This window comes from Macrobrachium rosenbergii, chromosome 37 (genome assembly GCF_040412425.1).
Source record: "Macrobrachium rosenbergii isolate ZJJX-2024 chromosome 37, ASM4041242v1, whole genome shotgun sequence".
Classification (NCBI taxonomy): domain Eukaryota; kingdom Metazoa; phylum Arthropoda; class Malacostraca; order Decapoda; family Palaemonidae; genus Macrobrachium; species Macrobrachium rosenbergii.
The window spans coordinates 5,560,701-5,585,601 of NC_089777.1; the positions used below are offsets into that span (position 1 = coordinate 5,560,701).

Below are 24,901 nucleotides of genomic sequence, written 5' to 3' on the forward strand. Positions count from 1 at the left end.
ACTAACCTCTCTAACTATTACTTAGTGCAATTGTGGGGTTTTCTCCCGAGCCCACCTTTAGAACCTTGTACTTCATCGCCTTGATTTTCTGGATTTCTTTATCTTGCTGTCCAACCACTCCAACTCCCTCTTTTGTCGCTGTCTTAAGCTTGACTGCCTCAATCTCATAGCATCAAACGAAATTCCCATCTGGTATGAATAAAGGTCAGAGAAAAGAAAAACCGATCAGGATAAAACTGTTTAATCTTATTTATGATTAAGAAAAGGGACGTTTCTTATTTGCCCATTTTCCTTCTCTTCCTAGTGCTGTCAGTGCACCTCACTTGGTGCACTGTAGGCATTACATAAGATTCTTTGCAGCGCCCCTTCCTTAGGCCCATAGCTGCAACCTCTTTCATTCCTTTTACTGTACCTCCGTTCATATTCGCTTTCTTCCTTCTTACTTTCCGGCCACTCCTAACAATTGTTTCATAGTGCAACTGCGAGGTTTTCCTCCCGTTACACCTTTCAGATCTTCTTACTCTCAATTTCCCTTTCAGCGCTGAATGAACTCATAGGTCTCAATGGTTGGCCTTTGGCCCTAAATTCTATATTCCAATTCATTCCAATTCCAATTCCTTACTGTTTCCGTCCTGCATTTGAGCGTTATTCCGCCGTTCCAGTCTCGTTCTTTATTCCAGGAAACTGATTCGACTGAACCTGGGCAAGAACAATCTGGACGACATCCCCACGGACACCTTCCACCCACTGACCAACTTGGAGGTCCTCGATCTTCACGAGAACAAGATCCACCACATTCCTGACGGTGCTTTCAAGGGTAAGGCTGCGTGCAGAAGCCTGCAGGAACCTTCTGTGCAACTGCAGAACGGTGTGGTGGTTGAGGGAAGAAATACAGATTAAATCTAATAAAAAAAATTCCGATAGTAAAAAGCTTTTATGACTTGACAAAAAATAATCTTTGTCAGGGTCTTGTTTTTCTTTCATTTTATTTTGCAAAGAAGAGTTTGAAGTAGGTGCCGTTTTTATTACAAAAAATTCTGATAGCAAAAAGCTTTTATGACTTGACAAAAAATAATCCTTTTCAGGGATTATAAAGGAGCGTGTTTTTTTATTTTATTTTGCAAAAAAGAGTTTGAAGTAGGTGTCGTAGTTGGTGGTTGAGGGGAAAAAAGAGATAAAATTTAATTTAAAAAATCCTAATAACAAAAAGCTTTTTTGCCTGACATAAAATAATCCTCGCCAGGGTTTATAAAGGGGTGTTTTTTATTTTGTAAAGAAGAGTTTGAAGTCGTAAGCAGATGTTTCAGTTAGTAATACAAGAATTCTTTGTTCGCAAACGGTTGCACTGTAGTTGAAAAGGAATTTCTGTGGGTCAAAAAAATTAATACTTATGGTTAAAATGAAAGGTTTTTGAGTTGGAAAAACGATTACTTGACCCAAAAATGGTTTACTTTGGCTGTAGAACGTGGATTATCTGGTTTATCATAGCTAAAGGTAGCAGGTTTCAAATGAGATAAGGTTACACTTAGAGGAAAGAGTTAATGCCATTGGGAGAAATTGTTCGGAGGTAGTATGAAAATGTATCCAAGACGCAGATGATCAGATCTAGTTAGAGATTCACTGGTGAAAATTAATTTATGAACGAATGTTTCTGTTATCAAAAGGAAAGGAAGAGAAATCCTCTGAATTATTAAGGTTTGTAGGAAAGGAAGAAGGGTATCGAAAGTATCGTGTTGTCGGAATGAACTTAATGGGTATCCTGTTGTCGTACTTTGGAAAGGCAGTAAAGTAATAGAGTTCGTTTAACATTTCCACCTTTAAGGGCCTTCCACATAGGATAAGGATTTTACATATATGTATATATACAGGGTGTAACACGGGATTATGCAAATTTGTTGGGAAATCAAAGAAAAATTATTTTTGAACAGAAAATGTTCTATAAAGATATGCATTTTCAGGCTCCGTTTGTCAGTGAGGGGAATTTTAAAATAACCTTTTTTCATTACCACTGCTCTAGGGCACGGGAGGTTGGTAATGGTGGGTGGTCGGAGTAGTCTGGGATGTGAGGGTCGGGGGGTGAAGTGAATAAGGCAAGTGGATTGCCAGTCTTTTAATTATGATTCTTTTTCTTGCAGTAAATTCATTTTAATTATAAACTTACAGTTAATATTATATATATATATATATATATATATATATATATATATATATATATATATATATATATATATATATATATGTATATGTATATCTTTATATATATATATATATATATATATATATATATATATATGTGTGTGTGTGTGTGTGTGTGTGTATGTATAATGTATACGTATATATATATATAATATATATATTTATATATATATATACGTACATACATACATACATACATACATACATACATACATACATACATACATACACACACACACACACACACACACACACACAAGCATCATCACTTACCGCCACCCATTTTGCAGGTCTGCATAAGCTGGACATCCTCAAACTGGAATACAACTTGATCACCACCATTCAAGGCGACGTCTTCAGCGACTTGGGAGTTCTCAATTCCTTGAACATCGAACATAACCACATCGTCAACATCAGTGACAGAGCTTTTGCTGGGCTAGAGAGTAAGTCTTAGTTGTTGTTGTTATTAATTATTATTATTATTATTATTATTATTATTATTATTATTATTATTATTATTATTATTATTAGTAGTAGTAGTAGTAGTAGTAGTAGTAGTAGTAGTAGTAGTAGTAGTAGTAGTAGTAGTATAAAGTGGTAAGAACTACCAAGGTGATAGACTTTAAAAGTAAATAGCTTATATTTTGAGTTACGGGAATTTATGTTTGTCCTAACATCAAATTCAGCCATAAGGAGATGATATAGACAGCTACCCCTTGATTTTTAAGTCTTTTGGACACTCTTATTACAAAATTTCAGTACAATTATTCCATGGTTAATGGGCACCTCACTTAACAAAAAATTGGTTAATGAACATCTTGCCCAAAGTAAAGTCTGCCCCATTAATGGACGTTTGCTTGGTTTAAGGACGAACAAAGATGACTTGCTAAAAATACATGGGATCAGGATGAATAGAGTACAGGGTTAGTCCGCCTCTGACCAAAATAAGGACAATCTCGCTCTGGTCGTCGTCTGGCCGCTTTTGGTCTAGGTGAAGATAAAGTCATCAGTCGTTATTTGGCCTTACCCGAGTGAAGGACAAGGACGCTCTCTTAACCCGGATGAAGGTGCTCTTTACCTGGGCAGTCCTTTTAATCTCGAAACGACCGCGTCCATGGCTTCTGCATTAGCCAAATGGCAATAAAAAGACGTATGGAGGGTTATTCATATCCTTTAGCTCAGCAGTACCTGGGGATTAACGGGGACCTCTCTCATCTAAGGTCGCGAAAGAGAGAGAAAATGTGACCCTTCATTTGCCTGTTTTCCCGGTTTATCTTCTATGGTGGTCAGCTTCCAAGCATCCAACTACGTCCCACAGATGCGCAGTAATGCTGGGACGCATTTTCCCGAGGTGTAATCGAGTACCGAGACCTTTCCCTGAAAAAGCGGGACGCCATATCTTAAAACTAACCATAGAATTTTCTTGAAGATAATCTCATTATGTTTCCCACACCCAAATTACTCTACAATTACTAATCTAACCTAACCTAACCCAACCTAATCTAACCTAACCTAGGGGCGTGGCAAAAAAAAAAAAACTGGGGCTGATGCATTACTAGCATACATCTCAGAAATTTGCTGCCGAGACGGACTAACCCTGCACTCTGTTATTCCCGCATGGGATTAGCGCGTCAATTTGAGCCGAAAAACATCTCATTCGACTGACCTTTTTTTTCTCCAGGTCACCTCGAGTGGCTGGAACTCGGGAACAACCGTCTGGACCACATTCCCTCCCACGCCCTCAGGCCGCTGCACAACCTGCGTCAGCTCGACCTGGACTCGAACAAAATCACCGAAATTCAGGAGGACGCTTTCCACGGTTACGGAGACACCATCAAGTACATCCTCCTGGACAAGAACCAGTAAGTGTGTCCTGAGTAGGGCGGGTTCAAGGGAGAGACACGTTTTTCTGTATATTAATTTCTCTCTCTCTCTCTCTCTCTCTCTCTCTCTCTCTCTCTCTCTCTCTCTCTCTCTCTCTCTCTCTCTCCTTAAGTTACTTCATATTAAGATTTCCCTCTTTGTTGATAAATTATGAATGAACTTTTGAATTGTGAATGGAGAATGTTGATAAATTATGAATGAACTTAGAATTGTGAATGGAGAATGTTGATAAATTATGAATGAGCTTTGAATTGTGAATGGCGAATGTTGATAAATTAGGAATGAACTTCGAATTGTCAATGGTGAATGTTGATAAATTATGAATCTACTTAGAATTGTGAATGGTGAATGTTGGTAAATTAGAAATGAACTCCGAATTGTCAGGGGTGAATGCTGATAAATTATGAATAAACTTTGAATTGTGTATAGCGAATGTTGATAAATTATGAATTAACTTTGAATTGTGAATGGTGAATGTTGATAAGTTATGAATGATCTTTGAATTATGAATGGTGAATGTTGGTAAATTAGAAATGAACTTCGAATTGTGAATGGCGAATGTTGATAAATTAGAAATGAACTTCGAATTGTCAATGGTGAATGTTGATAAAATAAAAATGAATTTCGAATTGTCAATGGTGAATGTTGATAAATTAGAAATGAACTCCGAATTGTGAATGGTGAATGTTGATAAATTATGAATGAACTTTGAACTGTGAATGGCGAATGTGGATAAATTATGAATGAACTTTGAATTGTGAATGGCGAATGTTGATAAATTAGAAATGAACTTCGAATTGTCAGTGGTGAATGCTGATCAATTAGAAATAAATTTCGAATTGTCAGTGGTGAATGTTGATAAATTAGAAATGAACTCCGAATTGTGAATGGTGAATGTTGATACATTATGAGTGAACTTTGAATTGTGAATGGTGAATGTTAGATTATGAAGAATGACTACATTTGGGTTATGACTGATGAATAATATCAAAGTATGTATGGTAAGTTTCGTCGAAATGTGAATATGAATAATGCGAATTTATCCATTCTTCAGAATGAATAACCCCGAATTGAGTATTACGAATGATCCCGAATGGTACCTGATGAATAATGTCAACCTTTGAATGACTCCAGAACGACCTGAATAATGAGCTAATAATCCCACGAAGAAAGATGACTGACGTCTGCACAAGAATGCAGAATATACGAAATAATTTAATTTTGCAATATTGGGGACATATTTTCGGACCGTATTGATGAGTCAGAGCAGTGCAAAATAATACATTTAATTCTGGCTTCGTATATTTGAGAAAAGTACTAAGAATTTTTAAAAGTTGTTGTTCTGCATGTTGGATGTTGTAATTTTTTTCTAGAGTATATCTCAGTTTCATTTTTTGCAGGAGGAAGTAGTATTAGTTGCATTTTAATACATTTTGATCTATTTATTGATTTATTAATTTTTTTAATGCGCGAGATCTTCTCTTTCTGTATTTCCCTTTACATTCTCACTTCCTAATGTACACCATATACTTTGGAAGCTTGAATTTCAAGTCATTGGCCCCTGTGGGCTTGTTCCATATGAATAGGGTTCATCCTCTGAATAATAATAATAATAATAATAATAATAATAATAATAATAATAATAATAATAATAATAATAATAATAGTCGAGATTCTGCTTAAATGGTTCTAGGGTTTTCATTTATTTAGCTGCATTTAAAGTAAAAATTAAAATGCTGAAAATATTATATAATATGGTTTCAAGTGTTCTGGTTTAGATGTTTTTTTTATTCCAAAGATTTATATGCGCGTTTTCATGTCCTTTTGTTGTACTATATTCAAGCACTTGTAATTCTAATAACAGTGTATGTTGTGGTCAATAAACTTATATCTATCTATCTACCTTTATATCTATCTATCTGTCTCTATTTATAGATATGTTTTCTATTATGCCATAGTTTATGTTGCCTGTCCAGGCTTTTATGTTTCCTTCTGACTTTGTATCTAAAATAGTGACTGTAAATTTTAGAAAGTTAATGAAAGTTTTATGTGATATCCTGTCTGCTTGTTTGTTAGTTTTTATGCATTGTGAAGAGATGTGTGTCAGGTTAATTAATCATATGTTTTATGTAAATGTGTTTATTCCGACTTGAGTGTATTTCATTATTATTATTATTATTATTATTATTATTATTATTATTATTATTATTATTATTATTATTATTATTATTATTATTCAGAAGGCGAACCCTATTCATATGGAACAAGCCCACCACAAGGGTCATTCACATGAAATTCAAGCTTCCAATGAATATTAGGAAGTAAGAGACGGTAAAGGGAAATACAGAAAGAAGAGATCTCGCTTATTAAAAACAAAAAAATAAATCAATAAATAGATAAAAATATATTAAAATGCCAGGAGAATAGCATCAGGGTAGTAATGCATTGCATCTTCGCTTGAACTTTTGAAGTTTATATCACCAATTTTTTTCTACTTACGTATCTGAGATAAACATGAACTGAATTGAACTGATCTATCTGTTTTTCTACCTACAAGTATCTTCATCATCTTCTTCTTCTTCTTCTTCCTCCTGCACAGCATCTCCCGAATCCCGCCCAACGCCTTCAGAGACTTGCACTCCCTGGAATGGCTGAAGCTCTCCCACAACAACATCAAGGAATTGCCGGAGGAGACAGTCATGCCCATCTTGGATACCCTCACCATGATCGATGTGGCAAGTGAGTGTTTCTCATGCCCTCTGCCTTTGGTTGTTTTGTCCGTGTCTCACTAATCCCCGTAAGGGGGAAGTGCCGTCAGTGCACCTCACGCGATGCACTGTACGCACTACTTCAGGTTCTTTGCAGCTCTTGAAACCACATAGAGACAGACACACCGAGAAAGGGAGGAGTAAGGGAGAGGGAGGCAGAGGTAGAACATTTTAAGATGTAATGGTATTCGTTTCATTTTGGGTACTTGGGTATTGTCTTCATTTTTGCGTACGTGCGTATTTTTTTTTTTTTCATACATAGGCATTTTCTTCATTGTTGTATCTGCGGATAATCAGCATATTTGTGTACAAGAGTATTTTTTTCATTTTCTTCCCTTCCTTAGGCCCCTAACTGTAACCCCCTTTCATTTCTTTTACTGAACCTCTGTCCATATCCTCGTTCTTCCATCTTACCGTCCTCAGCCCTCTCCTAACAATTGTTTCATAGTGCAACTGCGAGGTTTTGCTCCTGTTACACCTTTGCAACCTTCTTTACTTTCAGTTTTCCTTTCAGCGGTGAATGAACTCATAGGTCCCAGAGCTTGGCATCAGACTTAAATCTCATATTCCTTTTCATTAATGAGGTAATATAACTGGAATGTAAAATCTAGGCTTATGAGGTCATTCAGCGATGAAAACTTTCTGATACGATCAATAGGACAGGGTGGAAAGTAAGATGGAAGAGAGAGGATATGAACGGGGGTACAGTAAAAGGAATGAAAGGGGTTGCAGCTAGGGACCGAAGGGACACTAGAAAGAACCTCAAGTAGTGCCTACAGTGCATCACGTGAGGTGCACTGACGGCACTACCCCCCTATTGTATGGTTTGAAGTTCATGAATAAGGGGAAAATTGAAGGCACAAAAGATATATATATATATATATATATATATATATATATATATATATATATATATATATATATATATATATATATATATATATATATATAGAGAGAGAGAGAGAGAGAGAGAGAGAGAGAGAGAGAGAGAGAGAGAGAGAGAGAGAGAGGAAAAAAACATTGCGTTGCTAACTGCTGGGTCTCAAAGTCTGTAAGTTACGGCGCCTCTCTCGGATGATTTTCCTTGGTGGGTGAGACCCATTTTCCTCGACGTTATTTTGTCAGTACCTCTTGCGCAGACTCACACTCTTCTCCTCAACGCAGACAACCCCCTGGTTTGTAACTGCGACCTGCTGTGGCTGAAGGCTTGGCTGAGCAACCCACACAACCAGGACCACGTCGAGTCCGCCGGCGAACACATCTGTCACACCAAAGACCGCACGACACACACCATCGCCAACCTCCCCGAACGGGAGTTCAACTGCCCCCCGCGCCTCCAAGAGGTAAGGTTCCTTCAGGGCGCTCCTCTATCCTCCGTAGGAGGCACCTGTTTAATTCAGTTTTTTTTTTTTTATTCTTCTAAGGAAATGAAGAACAGAAAGGCTTTGTAGATATGATAAGGCTGTGATCAGGGGCTTTTTTTCAATAGTGGCACAACTTTGTGGTCATGTTTATATATATATTTCTATTATTATTACATTTTTTTTTCTCTTGATTGCCCTTTTCTCTTCTTGGGTAGTGCTAAGGCTATCTCTAGAGAGGAAGGTGATGTTTCTCTCTTGGCCCTTTTCTCTCTCTTATTATATAACTCGTGTGTTCGCGACCAAATATGTTTCCTAGAAACTCATTGATTTGCTCTGCTGATTTTTGTGTAGTGTTTCTCCATGACAGTTTTTTTAAAGCTACAAAAAAATTCTTGTTTCAATAACTGAATTTCTTTTCCCCCTCTTTTTTGACTCCTGACTTTCCTTTGGGTAAAGTAAAATTAGGGTTAATGCCCAAAAAATTATTATTGTCGTGAATCTCACTGTGATTTTGGGTGGAATGCTCGGTAATCGTTTCTGCCAAGATCTACGACAGCTTTTGATATTTCTAGTTTGTCGCTCATTCATATGGATTATGATCCTTAACAGACGGTCAGATAATGAATTTCAATTCTTAAACGAAATAAACATCCATAAGATCTGATCTGCAAATACTGTTCGATAAGATAAACAATTAAAACATAGAACTTAATATTCATAATCCTTCTTAAAACCTGTATTTGTTTTTTGTTTTTGTTTTTTTGTATTTTTATACATTCAAGTGACATCCGTATTGCATGTTCAGTTTCATTTCATATATACCCAAAAAACCATTTTCAAGTTCCTTTTTCCCCCCTTATATTATTTCGCTTAATTGACTGCCTGCTTTGTCTACCGTAGGGGTTTTCATAAGGAGTTTCCTAGAACTCGGCGACCCATCGATAGCTGTAGCAACCGTAAGTCTTATTTTCTATCATCTGTGGCCATTTGCCCGTGACTGAGCCTGCCATTATCCGGGTTAAAATTTGAATGTATAGCCCTGCGAAAGATCAAGATATCCTGTTCTGAAGGAAAACTAAACTGTTAAAGCGAGTTGTGAAAGCTCCTCTTTGTTTGTATCGTACGTGAATTTGCGTTTCTAAACCACTGCACGATTTAATCTTAGTTACTGAAAGCTCTTCCACCTCTTGATGGTTCTTGGCGACGCGATCGTGTGACGTCGATTCACAAAAACTATTGAAATGAGATTTGTGTGACTCAGAGTCTGTCATTCCTCACAAACAGAATTCGAGTGGATGCCTAAGAATATTTGACATGTGAAGATGATGGCCCCCGTGGCATTCGTGCATGACCTTTTACAGGTAAACGAGAATGCGTTCTTCCTCTGCAATGATGAAGTCTGGAAGATGACACCTCTGTATATCCCTACAAGGCAAGCCACTCCTAAGCCTACAAGTATGCTATATGCTCGTGTCTGTATTATTTTTTTTTCCTCTTCTCTCCCAGCGATTTAAGCTTTTTTCTCAAACTACCAGTATGCTCTAAACTCGAGTGTTGTCACGACAAAAGCCTTGCGACTCTGATAACTTGTTGTACCTTTCCCTGAGAGACAAGCTTTGTTTTCCGATCCACAAGTATGCTACAAGCTCGAATTCTTGCCACTCTGAGAGCTCTGCATGGCTAGCCTGATTCGATTTTTTCTTATCCCTTGCCTCTAAAGTTCATAATCCAGTTGCTTCTACTGTAGGTACTCGAAGGTCAGAGAGGGAGTTGCTGATAGTCGGCCGTAGACTAGAAATGCGTAAGTCTCAGTTCTGTTGTCTGTTCTAATAACTTCCAGAGTTCAAACGCAGAAAGTACGCCAGGGGAGTATGACTCCAAAACCAGCTGTTTCATTTTCTGACTGACCTTCTTTCATGATGTGTAAACAGAAACTTCTTTAATGAATATTTAAGTTAGCTTTTCCTGTCACCTTCTAATATAGAAAGATTGCTCATGGCCTCAAGTTTTCCCATCAAACAGTTTTTAAATTGAAATTGATTTGTATGTCAAATTATTTGGATGTTGTAGGCTTATGTGCGGTTTGAAATTACTTGATACAAATTGTTTAGCTATTTCTGAAAGCAAATCATGAATCATTGTTCTCTTCCCATTTTGGTGAGGCATTTAAATCACTCTGTGGAATCACCTTTTGAATAAATATGTTTAATTCCCTGCCACTTTTTACCGTAAGATATTTATAAAAGCGAAAATGTAGAACCAGGAAGAGAGATGTTGCTGAAAAAACTAGATTTCCTTAAGGGTTAAACAGTTGCAAATATAACAGTTTGTAGGAGTGGAGAATACTTGCTTTTTAAAAAATTGGTATTTAATGTCGTAGAACATTATAGGTAAAAGACTTAAAAACTTCATGGGTGCTAGTATTGGTTCTTTCAGGTATATGTGTGTGTATGTATATATGCGTGTGTGTATGTCTGTATATCTGTGCCTATAGACATGAGAATGCATTATACGTTCATGTATGCGTGCATAAATGTAGTGCACTTGCGTTGGTAAAGATGCAGCAATGCCAAAACTCAGATGAGACCACCTGTTATGCAGCTGTCGAAAAGGATGAAATTTGCCACATTAGTTTCGGATTGAGAACAGCAAGAAAAGGATCAAGCTACAGATGTTATTTTGACAGGTGTGCAGGTATTATGTTGACAGGTATACAGGTGTTATTTTGGCAGATGTACAGGTGTTATTTTGACAGGTGTACAGATGTTATTTTGACAGGTGTACAGGTGCTATTTTGACAGATGTACATGTTATTTTGACAGGTGTAAAGGTGTTATTTTGACAGCTTTACAGATGGTATTTTGACAGGTGTACAGTTGTTATTTTGACAGGTGTACATGTGTAACTTTGACAGGTGTACAGACTTTATTTTGACAGGTGTTATTTAGATAAATGTACAGGTGTTGTTTCAACAGGTGTACATGTGTTATTTGGATAGATGTACTGGCATTATTTTGACAGGAGTACAGGTGTTATTTTGACAGGTGTACAGGTGTTACTTTGACTGGTGTGCGGGTGTTATTTTGGCAGGTGTACAGTTATTTTGACAGGTGTGCAGGTGTTATTTTGACAGGTGTAAAGGTGTTATTTTTATGTTTCACAGGTGTTATGTTGATAGGTATTATTTTAACAGGTTATTTTCACAGGTGTAAATTTTAACAGGTGTAGAGGATTTATTTCAGCAGATATACAGATGTTATTTTGACAGGTATACAGATGTTATTTTTTCAGGTGTTCACATATGTTAAAATAACACTTGTACACCTGTCACGATAACATACGTATAACTGTCAAAAAGACATCTGTACACTTGTAAAAATAACACCTGTGCACCTTTCAAAATAACATCTGTACGCTATCAAAATAACACCTGTACACCTGTCAAAATGACACCTGTATACCTGCCAAAATAACACCTGTACCACAGTCAAAGTAAACTGCACTTGTCAAAATAACATTTGTACACCTGTCAAAGTAACAACTGTACACCTGTCAAAATAACACACGTGCACTTATCAAAATAACACCTGTACACCTATCAAAATAACACCTGCACACTACTCAGTCCTATGGGCAATGTTCAATATGACATACCAGCAGAGAATGACGATATTTTCCATGTACATTACAGTGGAAGTATCGTATTTCAAGTTTTTTTTTTTTTTTTTTTTACCGATAATGAACTGAATTTGTTATTTCACAGCATTTCCATTTTAAAGGTTATAATTTTGGGGGGAAATGAATTTTGAGATGAAAATGACACCCTCAATATTCATAGTATTTCCTTAAAGTTTAATTGGATGGGATTGTGTTAAGTTGCTGAAATGAAATATTATTAATTTTGAAGTTTCTAAAATGAAATATTAATTTTGAAAAGTTTTTAGTTTTTTACACTTGACTCATTTACCATCTCGAATATTTCAGAATTAAAATGAAACAGTATTATTTTCAAGCTTTTATAGATACTTTCTTGGAAGTATGCATTTTTTCTGTATCATCTCATTTTCTGTGAGTAATTCTAGTGATAACACTGAATGCCACCATAAAGCAGAATATCATAAACTCTACGGTCTCAGATTTCCACGTTTCACTTACTCAGTTATACTTAGATGAGCAGAATGTCATAAACTCTACGGTCTTAGATTGCCATGTTTCACTTACTCGGTTGTACTTGGAGAGCTTTGCAATGAAAATATCCAACAGCTTCTGATTATAAACTTTTAATATTTCGTTCGTTATTTTGTTTTTATGGGAATCAAAGTAACGATATTAATTCTTGATGATAATTGGTGTTTTAATAACTTTTGTTATCATTGTTGATCTGCTGGAATTATTATTATTATTATTATTATTATTATTATTATTATTATTATTATTATTATTATTATTATTATTATAACTTTGACTTTTGGCGTTTAGTAGAGATGTATGACCAAGGTGATATTAAGTAGGATGGTTGTTATGGATGACCTAGATACCAAAAAAGATTATAGGGTGAACAGGTAAGCTCAGTAGGTTTGCAGTGCCTGAAGTAAGTACAACAAAAAGAGTAATGTTCTAAAAATTAATGAATGTTACCAGAGTTACCAGAGTTGAAAGAAACATTATTAATATGAAAATGGTTGTAGGAAGGGCTATAGAGGACCCTTGGAGGGAGGTAACGCAACCATAGCGAATGGAAAGACCTGGTCCATATGGCAAATGACTTCCAGGTAATATGAATAATGATCATTTAGGCAAATCCCGCAGTGGGTGAGAGGCAGTATGGAGGCATGAGCTGAAAGCTATAAAGAGATTATTGGAATGACTTCTTGATGGCTGTTGCACAAGAATGAAATGAAAGAGCGAATGAGAAGTGTACAAATGGCGAGAAAGGTCAAAGATTCTTAGAAGAGATCCTAAAAAGGATAGCGTAACCGAAGAGGCATCTGGATTTAGAGGAGGTTTGCCCGTATCAAGAAAATAGGGGGAGCTGGACGTGAGTGGGTTAAGAAGGTAGTCTTAGGGAAATCTAAAGAATGAAAAGGAGGGAAGTGAACCTAAAGGCCTTAGAAATTCTTCCATCTTGATGTTGGAGATCGGAGGAAAAAACGTGGCAGCGACTGCTGCCGTCCTTTGCTTGAGCCATTCACAGCAGGGAAACATCTTATAGACAAGAGTGATTATTGTTGCTGTTAACATTTTATTGACAAGAATGATTCTTGTTTTTGTTGCTGCTGTTGTTCTTATTGCTGCAGATTACCTAGAGGATTCTGTATCACCCCCTTCTAGAGTGTTGCACAAATGAGGACAATTTTTTATAACATCCCATGTTGAAGATTACGTTCAAGTTCCTTCTTTTTCATTTTAAATTCTTATCAACTTCAACTTGCACTGCGCTGTAGAGGCAAAGATTTTGATACCTCCTGCACCGTTTTTATGTCACATTCATTTATTTATTTATTTACTTATGTGTTTATCAGTATGTTGTTTTAGAAGGAGGATGGGTAGTTTTAAAATATAGTTATTTAGCATTTATCTGTAGTAAAAATTTATGTGAAGTGCCTCATATTTTAACATAATTGTATTACTGGTTTTTTCATATTGTATTCTAGGATTGAAATCCATTCTTGAAATGACAATGAAGAATCCTTTCGTAGTTAGTGATAAGATGTTTTGTTTTTGTAATTTTTTGTGTCAGTTGTTTGCATAGCAATTACAAAGTTCTTTTTATGACTAAAGTGTGAATGTTATTTCCAGATATTACCTTGTTAAGTGTCCAATTAGACCTAGTTCCATAGTTTTGGTCTGAATTTGTAGTCAGTAATTTTGGAGCGGGATTAGCAAACTGATTACAACAACTTTGAAAGTAATTATCTTTATAGAATGACCTAAGCACCTTATATGTTTTGTTCCTAAACTTTTCTTATGATATTAAGTAAACCGATGACTTTTAATTCAGGATTTTCTTTTCACTTTCATTTTTATTGTTACTTTTATAATTGATCTTTTTCTGTTTGTCTTATCTCTTTTATTTTTTCGAAAAGGAGGGTTATTGTAGCATGGACTGTGTTTTGATAGTGTAGATGAAACTTGTTTTTAAAATTTCCAATTAAATGTACAATCATCCATCACAATATTTTACCAAGGATAATAGGATGCTGGTTTTCAGTCTACGACTTAGTTGCACTCAGTCGTCCTCACACATGCGGGAAAGAAATGACAAAAAAAGGTCGCCAAATGCTTCCGACCCTTATTTAGGAAACGCCGGAAGTAGTCACAGAATAAAGCGTGGAGCATACCCAAACCATTAGATCATCGAAAGTTTCAGGTGAAAAATAAAATTAAACTTTGCTTTTTCAGTTATTCTCGTTTCATTGGGTCTAATATTCTTTCGGTCAAATAGTGGGAAGACTCGACGGCTCTCCGACAAACCCGTGAAATCAACACATTTCAGATTTTCCCCTGACGACCTTGATAGGTAGCAAGCAGTAAGCCTTGCTTATGTGACCTAATAACCACTAAACTTAAATGTTGTCGTTGCGTGTGTGCGTGTGTGCGTTGTCTTGAGTGGTAGGAAATAAAGATACGCTTTTCCATTTTTTGTTTTACCCTTATTGTGTTGTTGCTTGTCATGTCAATCTGAGGAACACTACAAGGCATTCATGAAACAAGGGTCGTTCTTTGAAAACGAGAGGAGAAAGGATCTGAGAGAAATATTATAGATTTCATCTTCCTTTTTTTGCAAAGAATCTTTTTCATGGTGGAGTTGAGGACAGAGAGAAACTCTTCTTCTTGTTGACATTTAGCTTGGCTCCATTAGGCTGCTCGTAAGAGAAGAGTGTCAAAGAATCACGATCAATCCACGAACGAACTAATGTACGAAGATGGGATCCACTTCAGCTCTTCTTGATCTTTGTGACTTTTTACCTTAATCAGTGGGTGGTCCCACCTTGGTGCATTCTTTGCCTGCAAGGCACAATGGAGCGGAGTATTCAAATCGATGAATTGACGGCTCGCAATAGAGCTGCGTGAAGTTAAGATCACGACTCAAACGGGAACCTTGTTTTTATTTTTCTCTTTCGTTCTTTGGGGTCAATTTTGTTGTCTCTGTCCGCCGACTGCATCACCTTTCCCGTGATCATTGTCAACTTGATCGTTCACGATGGTCATTAGTGTTTTAGATGTCCTGATAGGATGGGGGTTCTACTTGATGACTCTCATAGGCCAGGTCTACAATGTTCCTTTTTCTTTGCCCACTGGCCAGAACTTCGTCATTAGCCGCCCACAAAGAAAACTTGTACCCTTTTCTTTCTCTCTCTCATGTCTGGTTTAATGGTCAATATGTATATACATTTGTCAACTGTGAGTGTGGCACACATGTACACCTTTTTTCTTCCTTTAAAGAGAGAAAAAACAAAATTTAATCATTGTTTCCATATCTTCGCCAGTCGGCTAATGCAAAACACTTGTCTCGTTTTATATATATATATATTGTATTTATATTTCTGTATTTTATATATATATCTATAATTTGCTGGAGAATTTTATCAACATTATTATTTTTTCTATTCTTTGTATGCCCTGCTGCTACTTCTACTACTGCTAATACTACTACTACTACTACTACTACTACTACTACTACTACTTCTGCTACTACGTTATTGTAGATTCCAAAAAAGAACAATTGAGAATATTTAGAGGTTAAAAACTTGTGCCAACATTATATATATATATATATAACAGGGGAGAAAAGCTGAGTATTGTTTGTTTAGGTGGTGCCTGTGACACAGGCAGCTCCTCAGATAACGCCAACAAGAAGACAAAACGCCACTTCCGGTCCTATAGGTATCCTCCAAACAACTGTGAGTGTTCCTTAGTACTAGTCATAGTGATTATAGTGGTTATTTGTAGATCAGTGGAATGAATCTTTGGAGTGCAATTAACGCCCAGGTTTTTTTTATGTCCAAAACTATAACTTTTTTAGCTCTCAGTTCCTGCATTTCAACTTACACATCGATTGTTTTTTTGGAATATATATATTATATATATTGCCACGCAAGTGCTACCACTTATTATTACCGTGCCTGGCTAAGCCCCGGAAGCAGCATTATCAGGCCCTACGGTAGTTCTGACACACACCTAAGACCCTTAATCTGTGAATATCGCCGAATTTCAGCAAATAGTGTCAAATGTTACAAAAATAAGAGAAAAAAAAATTGCTACCTAAATTGTATTTGATTATTTTGGTATTCTAGATCAACCTCCCTCTCCCTTTTTCAGTCACCAACCTCTGTTTGTAGTCGAATTCGAAACTGAAAGACCACTGGAATCCAGACTTACTCAGTCCGTATTCAGGAATCACGTTGGATTCATTTCATACGCGCCAGTTGAAATAAAAACATGAAAAGAAGAACTCCGCTTAGCGTACAGAACCTCAGTAGTTTTTTATGTCATTTCATCATTTTTTTGTTATGGATCATTTCGTGGAAGATTCGCTGACGAAAGAAGCCAAACTCACAGTCATAAATCGGTATCTTCTTGCGGCGACCTTCGTCCACGAGGCTGTTGTTCAAATCCTCCTCAGGCACTATTAGAATACAGAAGGATAGATCTTGAGATGAAAGTTCAGAGTAATGATTCAGACGCGTCCTAAATTACCGCAGTTTTTGCTTTCCAAGAGGGGTTTATCGAACGGTCCGGACCGGTTAAGGTAATTCTTCACCAAATGTCAAGACTAGACTAACAATAGTGATCAGAGTACAGTCATGTGTCAAAGACTCATTAAAGACATCAGTAAGTTCAAAGTCATTCCTGTTTTGAAGGAATGAAATCTACTTGGCTTCTCTACCCCCCGCCCGCCCTCCCCCATTCACCTTGACACTTGTATTTGTTGATTTTTTTCCATTTTTCCTCTCTTCAGTACACAAAAGAAACCCTTAACCAATCCACCACACGCCCCTTGTCGTCTTTGTAAACCATTCAGTATTTTTCTCTTGGAATTGGCAGACCTGGAGAGATATGATGAGTTTTTCTTTTTTCGAGTCTTCCAAAAGCGTGGCATATTGAAGGCCAAGATACTAAATTCAATTTTATAAAAAAAAAAAAAGCAACACCTGTCTTTCCAATGTTCCCAGAGGGATTCCTTAGAACCATCTTCACCATTTCCTTGTTCTCGTGGGCGGTAATGTTTGCAACGTCCGTCATCCTGATGAAGAACAGTGCTGGTAACGTTTCTTGAATGTCTCTTGTGTTGGAGGTGTTTTCTTTCAGCGATCGTTTATTTGTTTTTCTTGCTTTTACAAAGCCAGTGCCCCTGTCATGGTTTGCCTTACCCCCTAGCCATAGTTGCACGCGGATAGCCAGACCAGAAAAGGGAAGCGTTGTCGGTAAGTTCATTTTAAGCCTATTGTCACTGTGTGTCACCTTTGGGCAAATGTCCACTCAGTTTTCAAGCCAAAATTACCTCATTGGTCTTGCTTCAGAAATGCCGAAGGCTTAATATACTGTATATGTTTTCTGTTCATTGTTCTGTTCTTATTTTATTGATAGAAAACAAGAAAACAAAATATCTGACGAGAGTGAATGGAAGCACATTTGTAGCTTCGTCAGTAAATTTCTCTCTCTCTCTCTCTCTCTCTCTCTCTCTCTCTCTCTCTCTCTCTCTCTCTCTCTCTCTCTCTCTCTCTCTCCTTGCCAAAAGTGCATCCTTTCCTAAAATTCTAAAATCTTTCCTGTGTGTGTGTTAAGATTGTTGAAAGTAGGATTTCCTCTGTTTAACAAAAATTAACTACTTACTTCAGACGTATCACGTTCATTTCAGACCTGTTCCATGCTGTAGTGTCTTTTTTTCAAGTGGTATGAAGTTGATTCCACATTTCCATGTAACCTCTTACTGATGCCAAAAGATGACAAGGTAACACCTTTGAATCAGCACTACTCCGCACCAATCTATCGTCCTCCCTAGAACGTATTGAAACGACTCCATACTAACTCATGTTCTGTAGAGCGCACCCAAGGTCCTTCGCGCGTCGTTCGTGTCTCAAAATTTGATCCTCCGATTTCATGTCAGTGTGCTTTTCTCGGAAAGTGAGCCAGCTATTCACGCCATCGTTTTCCCGTAGGGTTCGTCAGAGCTGTTTTTGACAGATGGCAGTTATGATTAAGACTTGGAATTCAGACATGTGCCCAAAGATACACGCAGTGGATTGTCTATGTCTTTACTGGTGTCTCTCTTCTTATTTCTTCGCTAATTTCTCTTTTTCTGGATGGAGGAGAGGCACAGGAATCCCTCTGGGATGTTACCGAAGGAAAGATGACGAGTGTTTGTTAGTTTGTAATTCCCCTATTTTTTTTTTATAAACACATCTATATATATGCATATACAGAATCTATATACCTTCAGTGCCTAGTTTTCTATAGAAGGGGTATCATTATTGCTAACTATCTAATGTAGTCTGGTGCCACTGTTTTCTGTAGTCTTACCTATATCTATATTTTTATTATATATTTACTGTATATTCTCCGACACTCTCTGTGTGTATTAGTGCTTCCATATCAGACCAGACGTATTTTTCATGCTGTCTCGTTTCCGAAAGATACCACATGATTTCACCTTCCTTTTCAGAGATAATAAACGTGAATGCACCGAAATGTTTTATATATATATAAAACCATAATTCAGAATCTCATAATAAACCAAGAAGAAGAAGAGTTCTGTTTGTTTTGATCACTAAACGTTGCATTTTCACTCAAAGACAAATCTCTTTAAAAAAAAAACATAAAAATGATACGAAAAATGATGATTTTTAAACATAAGCGTGATTCTTCACGATTATGGGTCTTACGATAGTTTAAAAATGTAGTTCGTAGTGTGACATATCAGGTCATGAACAGAGGCGAATCTCTAGAAACTCTTTGATTCTACGGTAAGCGACAGCAAGCATCAGCCAATCACAGTTTTGTCACTCATTCCCTCATTCATTTGCTGTTTTGTGAGATTTTCATTCCCTTAAGGAGGCAGAGAAACGTAAGCTTTTGTATTGAGATCAGTTATTATTATTATTATTATTATTATTATTATTATTATTATTATTATTATTATTATTATTCACGTGAAGAGCGTTTTATTCATTTCTGACCATTGTGTTTTCAGTAGAGAGATGCTTTCATTTCACCTTTTGCGTTGTCTTCGTTCTTCTAGTTTTCCCTGCTTGAGTTACTTCCATCATTTGGTTCCGTCCTCCTGTCTCCCTCTCAACAGAGATGGCTTATTTTGTGCCCCGTTTGACCTTTTGACCCCTTCTCTCCCTCCCCCTCCCTCCCTCCCTCCCTCCCTCCCCTCACCTCTTTCTCTTTCAACTGTTGGGTTGACAAATGAGAACCATTTGCAGTGCATTCCAGAGCCCCTGGACGATGGCGCAAACTTCTTCAAGAGTCATCTTCCTCTTAACCCAGGGCTGCCCGTCTAAAGCTCCATGACGCATTCACCACGTATTTTCCGGGTTTGGTTGATTGGTGTTGTCGTTGTCGTATCTCATGGTCCCTGTCAAACCCAACACGAGAGCCATTTCATATCACTGAGGAGTTTTCAGTGTCTCCTCTGTGGCTCTTTCTAACTCTTCCTCACGAGCAAATGGCCATTTTACTTTATTTTTTTTTTTTTTTTACCTTTTTCTGTATTCATTATTGTGTATTTATTTGCCATTATTAGCTCACGAAGTCCAGTCCCAAACGGGGTTTTGCAGTGATCCCTGCCATGTTTTAAACACGTCTTTACATTGAGACATTAATGGGAAGTATCTCTATCCAGCCCTCATTAGTACATATACTAAAGTATTTATTACAAACTATACATATACGTATACATTCATGAACACGTTGTTCGGGTTGACCCAAAGGCACACACACGGATACAGCAGTCATGGTTACACGAGCACACAAGCAGTTTGAGTATGTGTGCGTATGCATCCTTCTAAGACTCTCACAAGAAATGTCTTCACACACTTGTCATTGTTGCATATATACACACATACATACACTTACTTGTCATGTATACATATATGTATAGGGGCTGTGATTGGCTGGAATGCCGTTGACCGAAGGAGTGTGGTCCGATCCAGAAAAAAAAAACTACCAGACCTGTCTTGTGTTTTGCCAAAACAAAAACAAAAAAAAAGTCACTAGACTGCCCTGTCCTGCACACACCAGTCTACTGACTTGAAGACTTTTTCTCTGTAACTTTTTTGAAGGGCTTGAGATCCGCCACTGATGTGTCTCTGTTGCTTCACTCAATGACTGCGTCTAATAAATGTCCTGACGTCACCCATAGTTAATATTACAAGTATCTGCAACAGAAATCCCGCATGAGTGAAGTCTTTTAGATTGCTATGTTCAACCTACAAAGCCTAAGATTAAAGTTGTGTTGAAGTTTCTTTGTTCTGTTTTGAAAACCCTTAATTTGTTTTCTCTCTCATTTTTTTTCCTCTTCCAAACTGTGAGATGTTTTCTCAGTTCTAACCGTTGGTACGTTGCCATGTACATAACTAAATTTCTATGGTAAAGCCTAATCATTGTTCTTTAGAATCCATGTGTATTTCTCAGTTGTAATCTATTCAAGATTAAAAACAAAGTATTATCGCTACCATGAACAAATCCTTTCCTCCCTAAATTGTAGTTACAGGCCAAAATGCATCTCATTATTTTAAAAGCATGATGAAGTTTGCTTCATTCCTTTAAGATAAAAAGACCCTTTTAGGCGAAAATCTTTCCCATTTCTTTCGAGAGAGAAAACTACAGCAACGTGTTTCCTTTCATTATTCTCTACAGACATTTCAGATCCGATTAGGCACCGCCATTTATAACCACAGCTACCTTTGCCTCTCCGATAGACACTTGAATGTAAGATCCAGTTGCTTGGTTTCAGGACAAAAGCAGAGTAAGAGTGAAAGCCGAAAGAATCACTCAGCTTTCTCCTGAACGTTTTTTTTTATTTTTTCACAGTTCCGTGAAATCTGTTGCTGCTTTCAGAGTAAATAGATCGTTCATAAATGCTCCGAGTTTACTAGTCGCGATTTCTTCGTCATCTTTGCGACGATTTTGAAAGCAAGGACGAGTCCTTCTGAGGAGGAAATCTGCGGCAACACATTATTATTATTATTATTATTATTATTATTATTATTATTATTATTATTATTATTATTATTATTCAGAAGATGAAACCTATTCATATGGAACAAGCCCACAGGGGCCATTGACTTAAGTCCACGCTTCCAAAGAATATGGTGTTCACTAGGAAGAAGTAAGAGGAGGTAAAGGGAAATACAGAAAGAAGAGATTTCATTTGTTAAAAAAGAAAAAATAAATTAATAATAAGAGTACTGAATTGGCTCCAGCTTATTGTTTTCAGTCTTTCCTTTCCTTAAACGGGCCCTCGGGATTGAGGGCATTATTATTATTATTGTTATTATTCAGAAGATGAACCCTCTTCATATGGAACAAGCCTACCATAGGGGCCAATGACTTGAAATTCAAACCTCCTTTCCTTACTCTTTACAGCGATTTTTTTTAAAGAAGGGAGCTGAGAAATAATACGGAGATAAAAATGACGTCTTATTTCAAGTGTCTATCAATTCTAGTCTCGTGCTTTTCCAAAGAAAATTGTTTTTTGCCCGATTTACTCGAACGAAGGAACAGTTGCTGTGGTTTCTCTTGAATCTTCTCCTTTCCCTTCCAATTCCCCCCATCCACTTCCCGGTCAACTTTCTCTTGTAGTTTCCTTGTTTTTTGTATTCTTGTCCCTGTCTGCCATCTTGACTCATTCCATTCTTCTTCTTCTTCTTCTTCTTCTTCTTCCTCTTCTTCTTCTTCTACTGCTTGTGTCTTCTCCTTATTCTTCTTCTCCTTCTCCTTCTCCATTTCCTCTTCCTTCTCCTTCTTCTTCGTCTTCTTCTTCTTCTTCTTCTTCTTCTTCTTCTTCTTCGTCTTCGTCATCTCCTTCTCCTTCTTCTTCTTCTTCATCTTCTTCCTCTGCAAAACTCGAGCTCCCCATGTTTACCCCTCCACTCCACTCCAGCTTTCGTTAATTCTTATTCATGAAGTCTTATTCATTAAGTCTTTATTTAACAGTAAGAATTATAACTATGAGAGTCCTTCCCGATCATCTATCTGCTCTGATGAGTCAGTCAGTCAGTCCTTCAGACTCATTTCAAAAGTCTCGTCACTGGAACTGAACGAGTGAGTCTTCAGTCCCTTCAACAAGAACTTGACTCTTAATCTTTGAGGCTTTGTAAGAGAGGCCGTGTACGCGATCCACTCCTCCACCTCCAACCCACCCTCTCTCTCTCTCTCTCTCTCTCTCTCTCTCTCTCTCTCTCTCTCTCTCTCTCTCTCTCTCTCTCCCCTACCCCTCACTGCTGCTGCTGCTGTCCGCTGGGGGAGGGGGGGAGGAGGGGGCGAGGTTTATAAAGACTTCATAAAGAAGGTCAAGCGTTTGTTAATGTTGCCATGAGTCTCTATTCCTTTTTTTCTTCTTTTTCTTTGTATTTTATTTTTTTGGGTTTCTCTCTTCTTTCTTGGTTTGTTGGTTGTTTTTTTTTATTTAGTTTGATTATTTCTGTTCTCATCGTTTAGTCTTGCACTCTATTCTTCTTTATCTGTTTGTAAACATGTTTTTGGTTAGCTGGAGGTGAATCTGTCTGTGTACATATATATATATATATATATATATATATATATATATATATATATATATATATATATATATATATATATATATATATATATATATATATATATATATATATATATATATATATATATATATGCACACAGTGCTACCAGGTACCTCATTCACTTCTGTGCCTTGATAACAGTGATTTAGTTCTTAATTTTTTGTTTGTTTTTTGGTCATTTTTGTTTGCATTTTATTTCCAAACAGAGTTGGAATACGGTTTGTTCAAGTACGTTGCCACATTGATATAAATAAAAGCACGCATAGATGTATATAATCTTTAGATTTGGTCCTCCGACAAGATAACCCACCTGCGAGAAGTTGTTATTTTTTTTAATCTTCACTGCATGACTTAATCAGAACACTTAACAGAACCCCTCAAGGGGGTTCGGCTGTTAGCTGTAATCAAAGCCAAAAAAAAAAAAAAAAAGAATATGATCTCTTACTCAAAACAACTCCCGACTTACTCTCACGAGGTAAACGAATGTGAAGGCTTGCCGTGACACATCACAAGTATTCTGAAAAGAAGGACATGAGTTCTGCTTCATTTTTTCTCCCCCAAGACAGATTTGCCAAGTCCATGGAAACATTTTTCCCCCATTGATGAATTTGCCGTCAGTCGAACACAAAACATACATCTGATCTTCTGTCGTAATGCGGAGGTACTGAATACCTCTTAATTTTGTTTTCCGTTTATTTTCTCAACTCCTGAAACCACCTCTGACATCGCTGCTGCTTTTTTCACATGGAACTGTGTCATTATTATTCTTTGTTGATGCTTCTTTTTTGTTTTCAGTTGTCGTCGTTCTCTTGTTTTTTTATTTTGTTCGTGCACAATAAAGAGCGCTGACGTCACAGGTGACACTCGTTTATTATCCACTCGGTCATTGCACGCTCCCGTTCTCGAGTGCTTGCAAGTCTCATGTCCTCCGGCCCAGAATCCTTGATTCGCTCTCTCTCTCTCTCTCTCTCTCTCTCTCTCTCTCTCTCTCTCTCTCTCTCTCTCTCTCTCTGCCTGCCTCTCTCTCTCTCTCTCTCTCTCTCTCTCTCTCTCTCTCTCTCTCTCTCTCTCTCTCTCTCTCTCTCTCTTCTGTCTGCCTGCCTGCCTGCCTGCTCTCTCTCTCTCTCTCTCTCTCTCTCTCTCTCTCTCTCTCTCTCTCTCTCTCTCTCTCTCTCTCTCTCTCTCTCGGCCAGCCCGTTCGTCTCTTTTGCTGTAACACACACATACGTTCAAGGTTACCCTGTCTGAGTTTGACCAAAAATCCAAAGAAGAAATGACCTTGACCTGAGTGCTTCTGAGTGAATGTTGTCCCCGAAGTCTTGGCCTGACCTTTTAGTTAGACTAATTGCTGTTTGTTTCTGTATGGCGAAAGTAAATAAGTTCTCATAGGAGTCTTTTTTTTATCCTTTTTTGTTTCTTTTTGTTTTTATCTGCTACATGAAGCCGGGTAGATCGTATTCATAAAAGATTGTTGATTCTCTCTTTTTTTTATTATAAAAAGAAGTAAAGCAGTTGAAGTTGATCATTTCTATTCGTAGTTTCTGTTGGTGAAAACAAAGAACTAAACCAAAGTCTTATATAAGATGTACAAATCTCTATGGTCATGGCATACTGTTTTCCCCACCAATGTCTACTATTAATGTGATCAGATCTAAGTTTATATATATATATATTTCTCCATTCATTTATCTTTCATTATCTTATAACAACATCCACAAAAAGAGATCAGAATACATTTGACGGTATGTTTGACGAACAAAACCCCAAGATATATATACATATTAACTACTACAGTACCACTATTCTTTTTTTATATATGATCATTACCATTAGGCATTTGTTTTGCGCTAGCAGATTGGCGAAAGTATGCCTCTACGAGTGAAGCTCTTGTACGTTATTGATAGCATTCTCTCTCTTT

General features: G+C 37.1%; 1 protein-coding gene across 12 annotated transcripts in view; it reads left to right on the forward strand.

Annotated features, from left to right (window-relative positions):
* The window catches only part of LOC136825269 (leucine-rich repeats and immunoglobulin-like domains protein 3), a 62,870-nt gene that overhangs the window by 28,561 nt on the left and 9,408 nt on the right, over positions 1-24,901 (forward strand). For 5 of the 12 annotated variants that reach the window (XM_067081325.1, XM_067081326.1, XM_067081328.1 and 2 more), the window contains exons 4-9: positions 681-817; positions 2,487-2,639; positions 3,878-4,058; positions 6,680-6,819; positions 8,013-8,191; positions 16,027-16,116. In XM_067081325.1, coding sequence (XP_066937426.1) covers positions 681-817; positions 2,487-2,639; positions 3,878-4,058; positions 6,680-6,819; positions 8,013-8,191; positions 16,027-16,116 — 880 coding nt within the window. Of the gene's footprint in view, positions 1-680; positions 818-2,486; positions 2,640-3,877; positions 4,059-6,679; positions 6,820-8,012; positions 8,192-9,112; positions 9,169-16,026; positions 16,117-24,901 lie in introns of all 12 variants that reach the window. The other 7 variants (XM_067081331.1, XM_067081332.1, XM_067081333.1 and 4 more) reach the window with 2 other exon arrangements.